Raw genomic sequence first — 13,298 nt, 5'->3', positions numbered from 1 at the left:
GTGAGGGTTCCTGCCTCCACCACCCTTTTAGGCATTGAGTTCCACATTCCAACCACCCTCTGGGTGAAAAAGTTCCTCCTCAAATCCCCTCTAAATCTCCTGCCCCTTACCCTGAATCTATGCCCCCTTGTTATTGACCCCCCCCACTAAGGGGAAAAGTTCCTCTTTATCTACCCTATCTATGCCCCTCATTATTTTGTACACCTCAATCAGGTCCCCCCTCAGCCTTCTCTGCTCCAAGGAAAACAACTCCAGCCTGTCCAGCCTCTCTTCATAGCTGAGGCGCTCCATCCCAGGTAACATCCTGGTGAATCTTCTCTGCACCCTCTCCAAAGCAATCACATCCTTCCTATAGTGAGGCGACCAGAACTGCACACAGTACTCCAGCTGTGGCCTCACCAGCGTTTTGTACAGCTCCATCATAACCTCCCTGCTCTTATATTCTATGCCTCGGCTAATGAAGGCAAGTATCCCATATGCCTTTTTAACCACCTTATCTACCTGCTCCGCTGCCTTCAGGGATCTATGTACATGTACACCAAGGTCCCTCTGACCCTCTGTACTTCCTAGGGTCCTACCACTCATTGTGTATTCCCTTGCCTTATTTGTCCGTCCAAAATGCATCACCTCGCACTTTTCAGGGTTAAATTCCATTTGCCACTTTTCCGCCCATCTGACCAACCCGTTTATATCGTCCTGTAGCCGGAGGCTTTCCTCCTCGCAATTTACCACCCCACCAATTTTCGTGTCATCTGCGAACTTACTGATCATACCTTTTACATTTTCATCCAAATCATTTATGTAGATCACAAACAATAAGGGACCCAGCACCGATCCCTGAGGTACCCCACTGGACACAGGCTTCCAGTCACAAAAGCAACCTTCGACCATCACCCTCTGCCTCCTGCCACTCAGCCAGTTTAGGATCCAACGCGCCAAGGCACCCTGGATCCCATGGGCTCTTACCTTCTTGACCAGTCTCCTATGCGGGACTTTGTCAAAAGCTTTACTGAAGTCCATGTACACCACACCACTAATTTATGACTGAGATGAGGAGAAATTTCTTCACTGAGGATTGTGAATCTTGGAATTCTCTACCCCAGAGGACTGTGGAGGCTCAGTTGTTGAGTATAATTAAGACAGAGATTGATAGATTTTTGGATATTAAGGGAATCAAGGGATATGGGGATAGTGCGGGAAAGTGGAGTTGAGGTCGAAGATCAGCCATGATCTTATTGAATGGCGGAGCAGGCTCGAGGGCCCGAATGGCCAACTCCTGCTCTGAATTCTTATGTTCCACAGATGCTGCCTGACCTGCTGAGTGTTTCCAGCATTTTCTGTTTTAATCTCTTAATCTAAATTTGTTGATGAGTGAAGTCAGGGTGAGGATTGTTCTGCTTCTCCTTCACCCTGGCTGTTGGACGTGTGCCCTGCAAAAATTTACAAAATAATTTGTTTTATGAGAAGCTTTTTGAGCTGAACTGTGACACTGTGGCTGAATGATTCCACTAGCACATAAAACATTGGATCAAACAGTCTCGGGGAGTCCTGGGACAGAAAAACCCAGTTAACATAAGCCCTCTCTATCTGCATTGTCCAGGTTGCACTGACTGTAATTCGTGCAGCTCTGCCCAAGTCTCACGAGTAGATTCTGATGTTATTACAGCGAAACAGAGTGATTGACAGTTGCTGCCACAGTAACACTTCTCTTTCCTTTGATTTCAGAAAATTTGCATATATTTTTATCTATAAATTTACAGAACTGTAACGTTTTTGTCTGGATCACATTATTTTGAATTCTGGTTATTTAAATAATTTAAATTTAACAGTTCAGTTCTTTTTGAAGTATCTGCAATGACTGGCCCACTGCATCAGTCAGTGAGCATTGACAGGCAAAGGCAACATTACTTGGTGCCTGACAATGAAAAGTTGACGACACTACAGTGCCAATTAAAGAGTAATAAGTTAGCACTGACCAGTATGAACACTCTGCTGCCCATCGATTGTTCCTGGGATTGTTTTCAGCACTCCTTCAAAAGCACCAATGCTGCCGGGTTTTTGGATATCACCGCACAGGCACGATGGGCCGAATGGCCTCCTCCTGTGCTGTATTATTCTTTGATTCTGTTGGAAATAACCTTTGATGGAAAACAAATGTTCAGAACCAAGTGCAGTTTTTTTTTACCAGAGACTTGCAGGTCATTGGTGGAACCTCACAGATAGCTGGGCTGGCACCTGGACAACCCAAATCCACTGGGCCAGATTATTCTGAGGCTGCAAGGCTCTACACCTGAGCTGCTTGTGCTGCGCAGGAGCAACATTGTGCAACAGGGGTTTGAACAAGAGACGTTTAAGGTTGGGGCTAGCCTCTACCTTTGTAGAAGAAATAAAACATTGTGGAAATACACAACAGTTCAGTCAGCATGTGTAACAGAAAAGGAAGGTTATGATATTCCAGTTGTGAACTCTCCATTTGACCATTATATTTGTAAAAAGAAAGACTTGCATTTATATAGCTCCTTTCACTACCACCGGATGTCCCAAAGTGCTTTACAGCCAATGAAATACTTTTTGAAGTGTAGTCACTGTTGAAATGTAGGAAACGCGGCAGCCAATTTGCGCACAGCAAGCTCCCACAAAAAGCAATGTGATGATGACCAGATAATCTGTGTTTATTGATGTTGATTGAGGGATAAATATTGGCCCCAGGACATCAGGGAGAACGCCCCTGCTCTTCTTCGAGATAGTGGCATAGGATCTTTTACGTACACCTGAGAGGGCAGATGGGGCCTCGGTTTAGCGTCTTATCCGAAAGACGGCCCCTCCGACAGTGCGGTGCTCCCTCAGTACTGCCCCTCCGACAGTGCGGCGCTCCCTCAGTACTGCCCCTCCAACAGTACAGCACTCCCTCAGTACTGCCCCCTCCGACAGTGCGGCGCTCCCTCAGTACTGCCCCTCCGACAGTGCGGCGCTCCCTCAGTACTGCCCCTCCGACAGTGCGGCGCTTCCTCTGTACTGCCCCACCGACAGTGCGGCGCTCCCTCAGTACTGCCCCTCTGACAGTGCGGCGCTCCCTCAGTACTGCCCCACCGACAGTGCGGCGCTCCCTCAGTACTGCCCCACCGACAGTGCGGCGCTCCCTCAGTATTGCCCCTCCGACAGTGCGGCGCTCCCTCAGTACTGCTCCTCCGACAGTGTGGCGCTCCCTCAGTACTGCCCCTCCGACAGTGCGGCGCTCCCTCAGTACTGCCCCTCCGACAGTGTGGCGCTCCCTCAGTACTGCCCCTCCGACAGTGCGGCGCTCCCTCAGTACTGCACTGGGAGTGTCAGCCTAGATTTTTGTGCTCAAGTCCCTGGAGCGGGACTTGAACCCACAACCTTCTAAATCAGAGGCGAGAGTGCTGCCCACTGAGCCACAGCTGACACTATTGTATTAGATTTATAACATTTCCGAGGTTGATCTGTTTGGATCAGGCGGAAGGTCTTGCACTTGCTTCAAGCTCCAATCCTTCATTCAGTTGCCGGGCAGAATTTCTGATTCCCCTTTGACCTCTCATCAACCGAGCCTCCACGGGCGGTATCACCAAATGGACTTTGCGCCTGGTGTAAAAACTGCTCATATTTACACAGTGTTAACAAATTAGGGAGGCAAGTCACTGAACAAATGTTCCAATTTTTTTATGGTCAGAGTTATTTGTTGGTTTCCTGACTTCATGCACCCATCACCTGTTGGGAAATTCCAGAACTCAAAGTTATATTGGAACCAGAATAATGATCGGTTCTGTAATTTAAGCAAGGTTTAAATAGTGAAAAAAGCCAATGTGCAGTAACTGCAGGGTGAGAGATGCTGAGGGCTTGTTGTACTTGACCAGAACACCCTTTTACTCTTGGCAGATTGTACAAATGAGCAACTATTGTGGGATTGGAATTGACGCGGAGCTGAGCCTGGATTTTCATCAAGCAAGGGAAGAAGATCCAGACAAGTTCAACAGCAGGTCACTCGTCTACTAATTTACGGCTTTCATTGCAGGCAAAATGAAGCCAGATTGGTCTGAAGTTGGTTGTTGGGCGTAAACGCCGACGGGAAAGCCAACGAACGCTGACCAACAGCTGACAGCCCAAGAACAGCCTAATTATAAATCCATGACCAGTGAGAACAAGCAGTGACACAGGCTTTGTATCTTGTCGGAAGAAATACAACCTAAGTACATGGAAGCCTGAATTTGCCGATGACACCAAACTTGGGGGTGGTAAATAGTGATGATGATACCAATCGACTGCAACAGGACATAGAAAGGCTAGCAGAATGGGCAGACAAGTGGCAGATGGAATTTAATATAGAGAAGTGTGAGGTGATGCATTTTGGCAGAAGGAACAGGGAGAGGCAATATACACTTAATGGCACAGTTTTCAAGAGTGTGCAGGGACAGAGGGACCTGGGAGTTAATGTGATTAGGTCCCTGAAGGTGGCAGGACATATTGAGAGAGTGGTTAGCAAAGCATATGGGACCTTGGGCTTCATAAATAGAGGTATTGAGTACAAAAGTAGAGAAGTTTATGCTGAACCTTTATAAAGCGCTGGTTAGGCCATAACTGGAGTATTGCGTCCATGATGCGCTATCAATTACTCATAAAAGACTGAGAGTTAAGAGAGTAACTAAAGGCTTTTATTAACAAAAGAATGAAGATCTGCCTCGAGTGGTCGACCGGTCCAGAATACAAAGGGCTGGGGAGCAGTCACCTTTATACTAGGACTTGTGGGAGGAGTCAGCCGAGGCATGTCCAGGCATGTACACAGTGGAATACAAACAGTGGTTTACCACATTCACCCCTTGTTTAAAATTGAGTCCGGCGGGGTGAAGTGTATTAAAAGTTAGTGTATTGGAGTCGCTCCGGAGGTCTTGTCTGCCGCTGTGATCGGCGTGGCGACGGCAGGGGTAGTGGAGCTTCCGGCGTCGAGTCCTGCGTAGGCTGTGGCACAGGCATGTCGAGCGGGTCGCGGGGCCCAGGCCTGCCGTCTGCTGGGGCTGGATATCGGATCGTGGGGGGCGGTGGTAGTGAGTAGTGGGTTACTGCGGCCCCCGAGGGTGCAAGGTCTCTTATGGAGACTGTGTCCTCCCGCCCGTCCGGGTATGCAATGTAAGCATACTGGGGGTTGGCGTGGAGGAGGTCGACCCTCTCGACCAGGGGGTCCGTTTTATGGGTCCTCACGTGTCTTCTCAGTAGGACCGGCCCTGGGGACGTCAGCCATGGCGGGTAGCGATGTCCCCGATGTGGACTTCCTTGCGAAGACAAACATTTTCTCATGAGGGGCGGCGTTAGTGGCAGTGCAGAGCAGTGACCGAATAGAGTGGAGCGCATCGGGGAGCACATCCTGCCAGCGGGAGGTTGGAAGGCCCCTAGACTTTAAGGCTAGCAGGGCGGCCTTCCAAACTGTCGCATTTTCTCTTTCCACCTGTCCATTCCCCCGGGGGTTGTAACTGGTGGTCCTGCTTGTGGCAATACCCCTAGTTAGCAGGTACTGACGGAGTTCGTCGCTCATAAACGATGAGCCCCGGTCGCTATGGATATAGCTGGGGGAACCGAACAGGGTGAAGAGGTCGTTCAGACATTTAATGACCGTGGCACTGGTCATGTCCGGGCAGGGGATGGCGAACGGGAAACGGGAGTACTCATCAATAATATTGAGGAAGTACACATTGCGGTCGGAGGAGGGGAGAGGCCCTTTAAAATCAACGCTCAGGCGCTCGAAGGGGCGAGTGGCTTTTATCAGGTGGGCCCTGTCTGGTCTATAAAAGTGCGGTTTGCACTCAGCGCAGACTTGGCAGTTCCTGGTCATGGTCCTGACCTCCTCAATAGAGTAAGGCAGGTTGCGGGCCTTGATGAAGTGGAAGAACCTGGTGACCCCCGGGTGGCAGAGGTCATTGTGGAGGGCCCGCAGTCTATCGATCTGCGCGCTGGCGCAGGTGCCACGCGATAGCGCATCCGGGGGTTCATTGAGCTTCCCGGGCCGGTACAAGATCTCGTAATTGTAGGTGGAAAGTTCGATTCTCCACCTCAAGATCTTGTCATTTTTGATTTTGCCCCTCTGCTTGTTGTTAAACATGAAAGCAACTGAACGCTGGTCAGTGAGCAGGGTAAATCGTTTTCCGGCCAGGTAGTGCCTCCAATGACGCACAGCCTCCACAATCGCCTGGGCCTCCTTCTCAACAGCGGAGTGTCTGGTCTCCGGGCCTTGGAGGGTTCGTGAAAAGAAGGCCACGGGTCTCCCCGCCTGATTGAGGGTAGCGGCCAGGGCAAAGTCGGACGCGTCACTTTCCACCTGGAAGGGGATGGATTCGTCCACTGCGTGCATGGTGGCTTTGGCAATGTCCTCCTTGATACGGTGGAAGGCTAAGCGGGCCTCTGCCGTCAAGGGAAAAGAGGTGGACTTGATCAGCGGACGGGCCTTGTCCGCATAGTAGGGAACCCACTGGGCGTAATAGGAGAAAAACCCTAGGCACCTCTTCAGGGCCTTGGGGCAGTGGGAGTTCCATAAGGGGACGCATCCGGTCGGGGCCGATGACTCCGTGTTCCACAACACAGCCAAGGATGGCGAGGCGGTTTGTGCGGAATATGCACTTCTCCTTGTTATATGTCAGGTTCAGGAGTTGGGCGGTGCGGAGGAATTTTTCGAGGTTTGCGTCATGGTCCTGCAAGTCACGACCGCAGATGGTCACATTGTCCAGATATGGGAAAGTGGCTTGCAACGCATTTTGATCTACCATCCGGTCCATCTCCCTTTGGAAGACGGAGACCCCGTTGGTGACGCCAAAGGGAACCCTAAGGAAGTGATAGAGGCGGCCGTTTGCCTCAAAGGCAGTATACTGGCGGTCCTCAGGGCGGATAGGGAGCTGGTGGTACGCTGATTTCAGGTCAATGGTTGAGAAGACGCGGTACTGCGCGATCTGGTTGACCATATCAGCTATGCGGGGGAGTGGGTAGGCGTCCAGCAGGGTGTAGCGATTTATTGTCTGGCTGTAGTCGATGACCAGGCGCTGCTTCTCGCCGGTCTTAACGACCACAACCTGGGCTCGCCAGGGGCTGGTGCTGCCCTCAATAATCCCTTCCTTCAGGAGCCGCTCCACTTCGGTTTTAATGAAAACCCTGTCCCCGGCACTGTATCGCCTGCTCTTTGTGGCGATGGGCTTACAGTCGGGGGTGAGGTTAGCAAACAGTGGGGGGGGGGGGGTGACTCTGAGTGTGGAGAGGTTGCGCCTAGTGCGCGGCGGGCAATTTGGAAGCTGCTGGCTGCAGACTGTGAGTGGGGGTAGGGGTCCACCGTACGCCATCGTAACACTTTTAAGGTGGCACTGAAAATCTAACCCCAGCAGGACGGCAGCGCAGAGGTCGGGCAGGACCAGAAGTTTAAAATGATCGTACACAGTCCCGTCTACTACGAGTGTCACCACGCAGTAGCCGCCGATGTCCGCCGACTGGGACTCGGAGGCCATAGAAATCCGCTGGTGCGCAGGCAGGACTGGGAGAGAGCAACGCCGCACCGTGTCGGGGTGGATGAAGCTCTCCGTGCTCCCAGAGTCAAAAAGGCAGATTGTACCGTGACCATTTACCTTAATGTCCATTGTGGAACTGGCCAGCTGGTGCGGTCTCGCTTGGTCCAGTGTAACGGATGCCAGCGTAGGGGTCGGTGTGTCGCTGCGGGTATCAGATGAGGCGGTGTTGGGGGCCTGCTGCGTTCTGGCTGTCGTCCAAGATGGCGGCGTCCATGATCCCCATGTGGCTGGAGGCGTCCAAAATGGCTGCTGTACCGGTGGTTCGCACATGGCCGGGGAGGCCCAAGATGGCGGCCCGCATGGCCCACACGCGGCGCTGCTGGGGTTCGGGGTGGCTTTGGCCCTGCAGACACTAGCGTAGTGTCCCTTCTTCCCGCAGCCCGAGCAGATCGCGTTTTTCGCCGGGCAGCGCGCTCTGGGGTGTTTTGCCTGGCCACAGAAGTAGCATTTCTGGCCTTGGGGCACTGCTGTCTGGCCTTGGGACACTGCTGCGGTAGTTGGGCCGTGGCTGGGGTGGCACGGCGCTATGAGGCGGTCCTACCGTGTCCCAGGCTGTCATCCCCCGCGGCGTCCACGGTGCAGAGGAGTAGGCATCCATGCCCCGGTAGGCTGCATCCAATGATAGTGCGAGTTCAGAGGCCTTGTTGAGGTCGAGGTCACTCTGCTCCAACAGTCGCTGTCGGGTGTAATTGGATCTGTGGCCCGCTACAAAAGCGTCCCGGATAAGTTCCTCTGTGTACACGGCGGCCTTTACATCCTTACAACCACAGGCCCGGCCAAGCACAGACAGTGCCTGAAAGTATTCCACGGTCGATTCCCCAGGTTGTTGTTTACGACTCCCCAGAAGGTGCCTGGCGTACACTTCGTTCACTGGGCGCGTGTACTGGTCCTTGAGGAGCTTGATAGCGTCCGCGTACAAGGTCGCGTCTTGGATGACCGAGTACACTCGGTGGTTCACTTTGGAGGTCAGGACATCCAGTTTGTCCTCGTCCGATTTGATTGCTGCGGAGGCGGTCAGGAATTTTTCGAAACACTTAAGCCAGTGAGTAAACTTGGTGGATGAGTCCGCCTCCCGATGATCTAAGTCCAGGCATGCTGGTGTGAGGATCTTCTCCATTATAAAAATTTTGTTAATAAAATTGATGCGCTATCAATTACTCATAAAAGACTGAGAGTTAAGAGAGTAACTAAAGGCTTTTATTAACAAAAGAATGAAGGTCTGCCTCGAGTGGTCGACCGGTCCAGAATACAAAGGGCTGGGGAGCAGTCACCTTTATACTAGGACTTGTGGGAGGAGTCAGCCGAGGCATGTCCAGGCATGTACACAGTGGAATATAAACAGTGGTTTACCACAGTCCAGTTCTGGTCACCACACTTTAGGAAGGATGTGAAGGCCCTTGAGAGGGTGCAGAGGAGATTTACCAGAATGGTTCTGGGGATGGGGGATCTTAGCTACAAGGACAGGTTGGAGAAGCTGGATTTGTTTTCATTAGAGCAAAGGAGGTTGAGGGGTGATTTGATAGAGGTGTACAAGATTATGATGGGTTTGGATAGGCTAGACAGGAAAGGCTGTTCCCACTAGTTAATGGTACAAGGGCTGGGGGACACAGATTTAAGGTTTTGGGCAAGAGATACAGGGGGGATGTGAGGAAAAACTTTTTTACGCAGCGAGTGGTGAGGACCTGGAATTCGCTGCCGACGGAAGTGGTGGAAACGGCGACACTCAATGTTTTCAAGGGGAGACTGGGTAGGCACTTGAGGGAAATAAACTTGCAGGGCTCCGGGAATAGAGTGGGGAAATGGGACTGACTGGATTGTTCCACAGTGAGCCAGCACGGACTCGATGGGCTGAGTGGCCTCCTGTGCTGTTATGACTCTATGACTATGACTCAGTTACACACCTCTCTCTATCTCCCTGCTTATGGATAATTGTTATTTAGCTAAAAAAAATGTTTTGTGACATTGTTTGATCTCAGGTCACCTAATCCTCCAAATCACACAGGACTTTTTTTCAACCAAATTCAGCACCAAGTATTGTTGTTAGCTCATCCTTAAAGCTTGCCAGAATGTTGTGTTGAATGTGAAAAACTATTGAAACCTGCAGCTGAATTTCCTGGTGATCGGATCAGCGTCGGTGGAAATACAGATACTCGGTTGGACTGAGTCACTGTTTGACCAAGGAATTTGCAACAGGCTGATTGGAGGACAGAATCACTGTAATATACCGTGGAAGTACAAACATAAATAGGAGCTGTCCTAGAATCATAGAAATTTACAGCACAGAAGGCGGCCGTTCGGCCCATCATGTCTGTACCGGCCGAAAAAGAGCTCTCCAGCCTAATCCCACTTTCCAGCTCTTGGTCCGTAGCCCTGCAGGTTACGGCACTTCAAGCACACATCCAAGTACTTTTTAAATGTGATGAGGGTTTCTGCCTCTCCCACCCTTTCAGGCAGTGAGTTCCAGACCCCCACCACCCTCTGGGTGAAAAGAGTTCTCCTCAACTCCCCTCTAAACTTCTACCAATTACTATGTCCCCTGGTTATTGACCTCTGCTAAGGGAATCGGTCCCTCCTATCCACTCTATCTAGGCCCCTCATAATTTTATACTCATTTAATTAAAATGATTATCTCAATCATAATCATAGTAAATATATTCGTTTTCCTTCAAAGCGTATGTTTACAAAAAAAAAATGTCTTATTTTTCACTTCAGGTTTCATAACAAAGGAGTTTATGTAAAAGTTGGCTTGCAGAAGATTAGCCACACCCGGAGTCTGCACAAGGATTTAAAGCTTCAAGTGGATGATCGCGAAGTGGAACTTCCAAATATTGAAGGCCTCATCTTCCTTAACATTCCCAGGTAAACATTTAAAAACAAAGCTGGCTCTTTTTCCTGCTGTGATGTTACCCTGCATTGTGGTTCTCGTCTCCTTTCAGGTCTAATTAAGGACATTGTAATTAGACTTTAGATGTTCCAACTTGTTTGATCTTTAAGTACCTCTGTAACCTCCTCCAGCCTCACAACCTCCCTAGAACCCGCCACTGCCTCTGATTTTGTCCAATTACACATTTGGAAGATTGAAGCTATTGTCTTTGGTGTCAAAAACAGGAAGGCAGATTATTATCTGAATGGCAATAGATTGGGAGAAGGGGAAGTGCAACGAGACCTGGGTGTCCTTGTGCACCAGTCGCTGAAAGTAAGCATGCAGGTGCATCAAGCGGTTAAGAAGGCAAATGGTATGTTGGCCTTCGCAGCGAGAGGGTTTGAGTACAGGAATAAGGATGTCTTGCTGCAGTTGTACAGGGCCTTGGTGAGACCACATCTGGAGTATTGTGTGCAGTTTTGGTCACCTTATCTGAGGAAGGATGTTCTTGCCATGGAGGGAGTGTAGCGAAGATTCACCAGGCTGATACCTGGGATGGCAGGAATGACGTATGAGGAGAGATTGAGTCGATTGGGCTTGTACTCACTGGAGTTTAGAAGAATGAGAGGGGATCTCATCGAAACTTATAAAATTCTAACAGGACTAGACAGACTAGATGCTGGAAGGATATTCCCGATGTTCGGGGAGTCCAGAACCAGGGGTCACAGTCTAAGGATAAGGGGTAAGCCATTTAGGACAGAGATGAGGAGGAATTTCTTCACCCAGAGAGTGGTGAACCTGTGGAATTCTCTACCAAAGAAGGCAGTAGAGGCCAATTCATTAAATATATTCAAGAAGGAGTTGGATATATTTCTTAAGGCTAAAGGGATCAAGGGATATGGAGAGAAAGCAGGAACAGGGTACTGAATTTGGATGATCAGCCATGATCTCATTGAATGGCGAAGCAGGCTCGAGGGGCCGAATGGCCTACTCCTGCTCCTATCTTCTATGTTTCTATGTCTTCAAGGATAGGCAGAAAGGAAAAGGAGGTGGGGTAGCTCTGTTAATAAAGGATGAGATTAGTGCAGTGGTGAGAAATGATATTGGCTCAGAAGATCAAGATGTAGAATCAGTTTGGGTGGAGATGAGAAATAGTAAGGGAAAGGAGTCACTGTTGGGTGTAGTCTATAGGCCCCCTAACAGTAGTTACACTGTAGGACAAAGTATAAATCAAGAAATAATAGGTGCTTGTAAGAAAGGTACTGCGATAATCATGGGCGATTTTAACCTTCATATAGATTGGACAAATCAAATTGGCATGGGTAGCCTTGAGGACGAGTTCATAGAATGTATTTGGGATGGTTTCTTAGAACAATACATTGTGGAAACAACCAGGGAGAAGGCTGGTAATGTGCAATGAGACAGGATTAATTAATGATCTCATTGTAAAGGATCCTCTGGGGAAGAGTGATCACAGCATGATAGAATTTCAAATTCAGTTTGAGGGTGAGAAATTTGGGTCTGAAACTAGTGTCCTAAACTTAAATAAAGGCAATTACAAAGGTATGAAGACAGAGTTGTCTAAAGTAGACTGGGAAAATAGATTAAAGGGTAAGACGGTAGATAAACAGTGACAAACATTTAAGGAGATATTTCATAACTTTCAGCAAAGGTTTATTCCAGTGAGAAAGAAAGACTCTACGAGAAGGATGCACCATCCGTGGCTAACTAAGGAAGTTAAGGATGGTATCAAATTGAAAGAAAAGGCATATAATGTTGTGAAGATTAGTGGTAGGCCAGAGGATTGGGAAATTTTAGAAACCAGCAAAGGATGACTAAAAAAAAGATAAAGAAGGAGAAGATAGATTATGAAAGTAAACTAGCAAAAAATATAGAAAAAGACAGTAAGAGCTTCTACAGGTATATATAAAAGGGAAGAGAGTAGCTAAAGTAAATGTTGGTCCCTTAGAGGATGGGACTGGGGAATTAATAATGGGAAACAGGGAAATGGCGGAGACTTTGAACAAATATTTGTATCGGTCTTCACGGTGGAAGACACTAAAAGCATCCCAATAATAATTGATAATCAAGGGGCTATAGGGAGGGAGGAACTTAAAACAATGACTGTCACTAGAAAAGTAGTACTAGGAAAACTAATGGGACTAAATCCTGACAACTCCCCTGGACCTGATGGCCTGCATCCTAGGGTCTTAAAAGAAGTGGCTGCAGAGATAGTGGATGTGTTGGTTGTAATCTACCAAAATTCCCTGGATTCTGGAGAGGTCCTAGCGGATTGGAAAACCGCAAATGTAACACACTATTCAAGAAAGGAGGGAGGCAGAAAGCAGGAAACTATAGGCCAGTTAGCCTAACATCTGTCATTGGGAAAATGCTGAAATCCGTTATTAAGGAAGTAAAAGCAGGACATTTAGAAAATCATAATACAATCAAGCAGAGTCAACATGGTTTTATGAAAGGGAAATCATGTTTGACAAATTTACTAGAGTTCTTTGAGGATGTAATGAGCAGGGTGAATAAAGGGCAACCAGTAGATGTAGTGTATTTGGATTTCCAGAAAAAATTCAGTAATGTGCCACATAAAAGGTTACTGTACAAGATAAAAGCTCACAGGGTTGGGGGTAATATATTAGCATTGATAAGAGGATTGGCTAACTAACAGAAAACAAAGAGTCGGGATAAATGGGTCAATTTCCGGTTGGCAAACTGTAACTAGTGGGGTGCCACAGGGATCAGTGCCGGGGCCTCAACTATTTACAATCTATATTAATGACTTGGATGAAGGGACCGAGTGTACTGTAGCCAAATTTGCTGATGATACAAAGATAGGTGGGTTCGCAAGTTGTGAGGAGGACACAGAGTCT

At 48.8% G+C, this 13,298-nt stretch overlaps 1 protein-coding gene across 4 annotated transcripts in view; it reads left to right on the top strand.

Annotated features, from left to right (window-relative positions):
* The window catches only part of dgkq (diacylglycerol kinase theta), a 194,784-nt gene that overhangs the window by 157,377 nt on the left and 24,109 nt on the right, over nt 1-13,298 (top strand). For all 4 annotated transcript variants that reach the window (XM_086005561.1, XM_086005533.1, XM_086005551.1 and 1 more), the window contains 2 exons: nt 3,895-3,995; nt 10,266-10,412. In XM_086005561.1, coding sequence (XP_085861687.1) covers nt 3,895-3,995; nt 10,266-10,412 — 248 coding nt within the window. The remainder of the gene's footprint in view (nt 1-3,894; nt 3,996-10,265; nt 10,413-13,298) is intronic.

The sequence above is a fragment of the Somniosus microcephalus genome, chromosome 2 (assembly GCF_052327205.1).
Source record: "Somniosus microcephalus isolate GS21.2 chromosome 2, FLI_Smic_1.0, whole genome shotgun sequence".
NCBI lineage: Eukaryota > Metazoa > Chordata > Chondrichthyes > Squaliformes > Somniosidae > Somniosus > Somniosus microcephalus.
The sequence above is the reverse complement of the archived record's forward strand: the minus strand, read 5'-3'. Positions and strand labels throughout refer to the sequence as shown.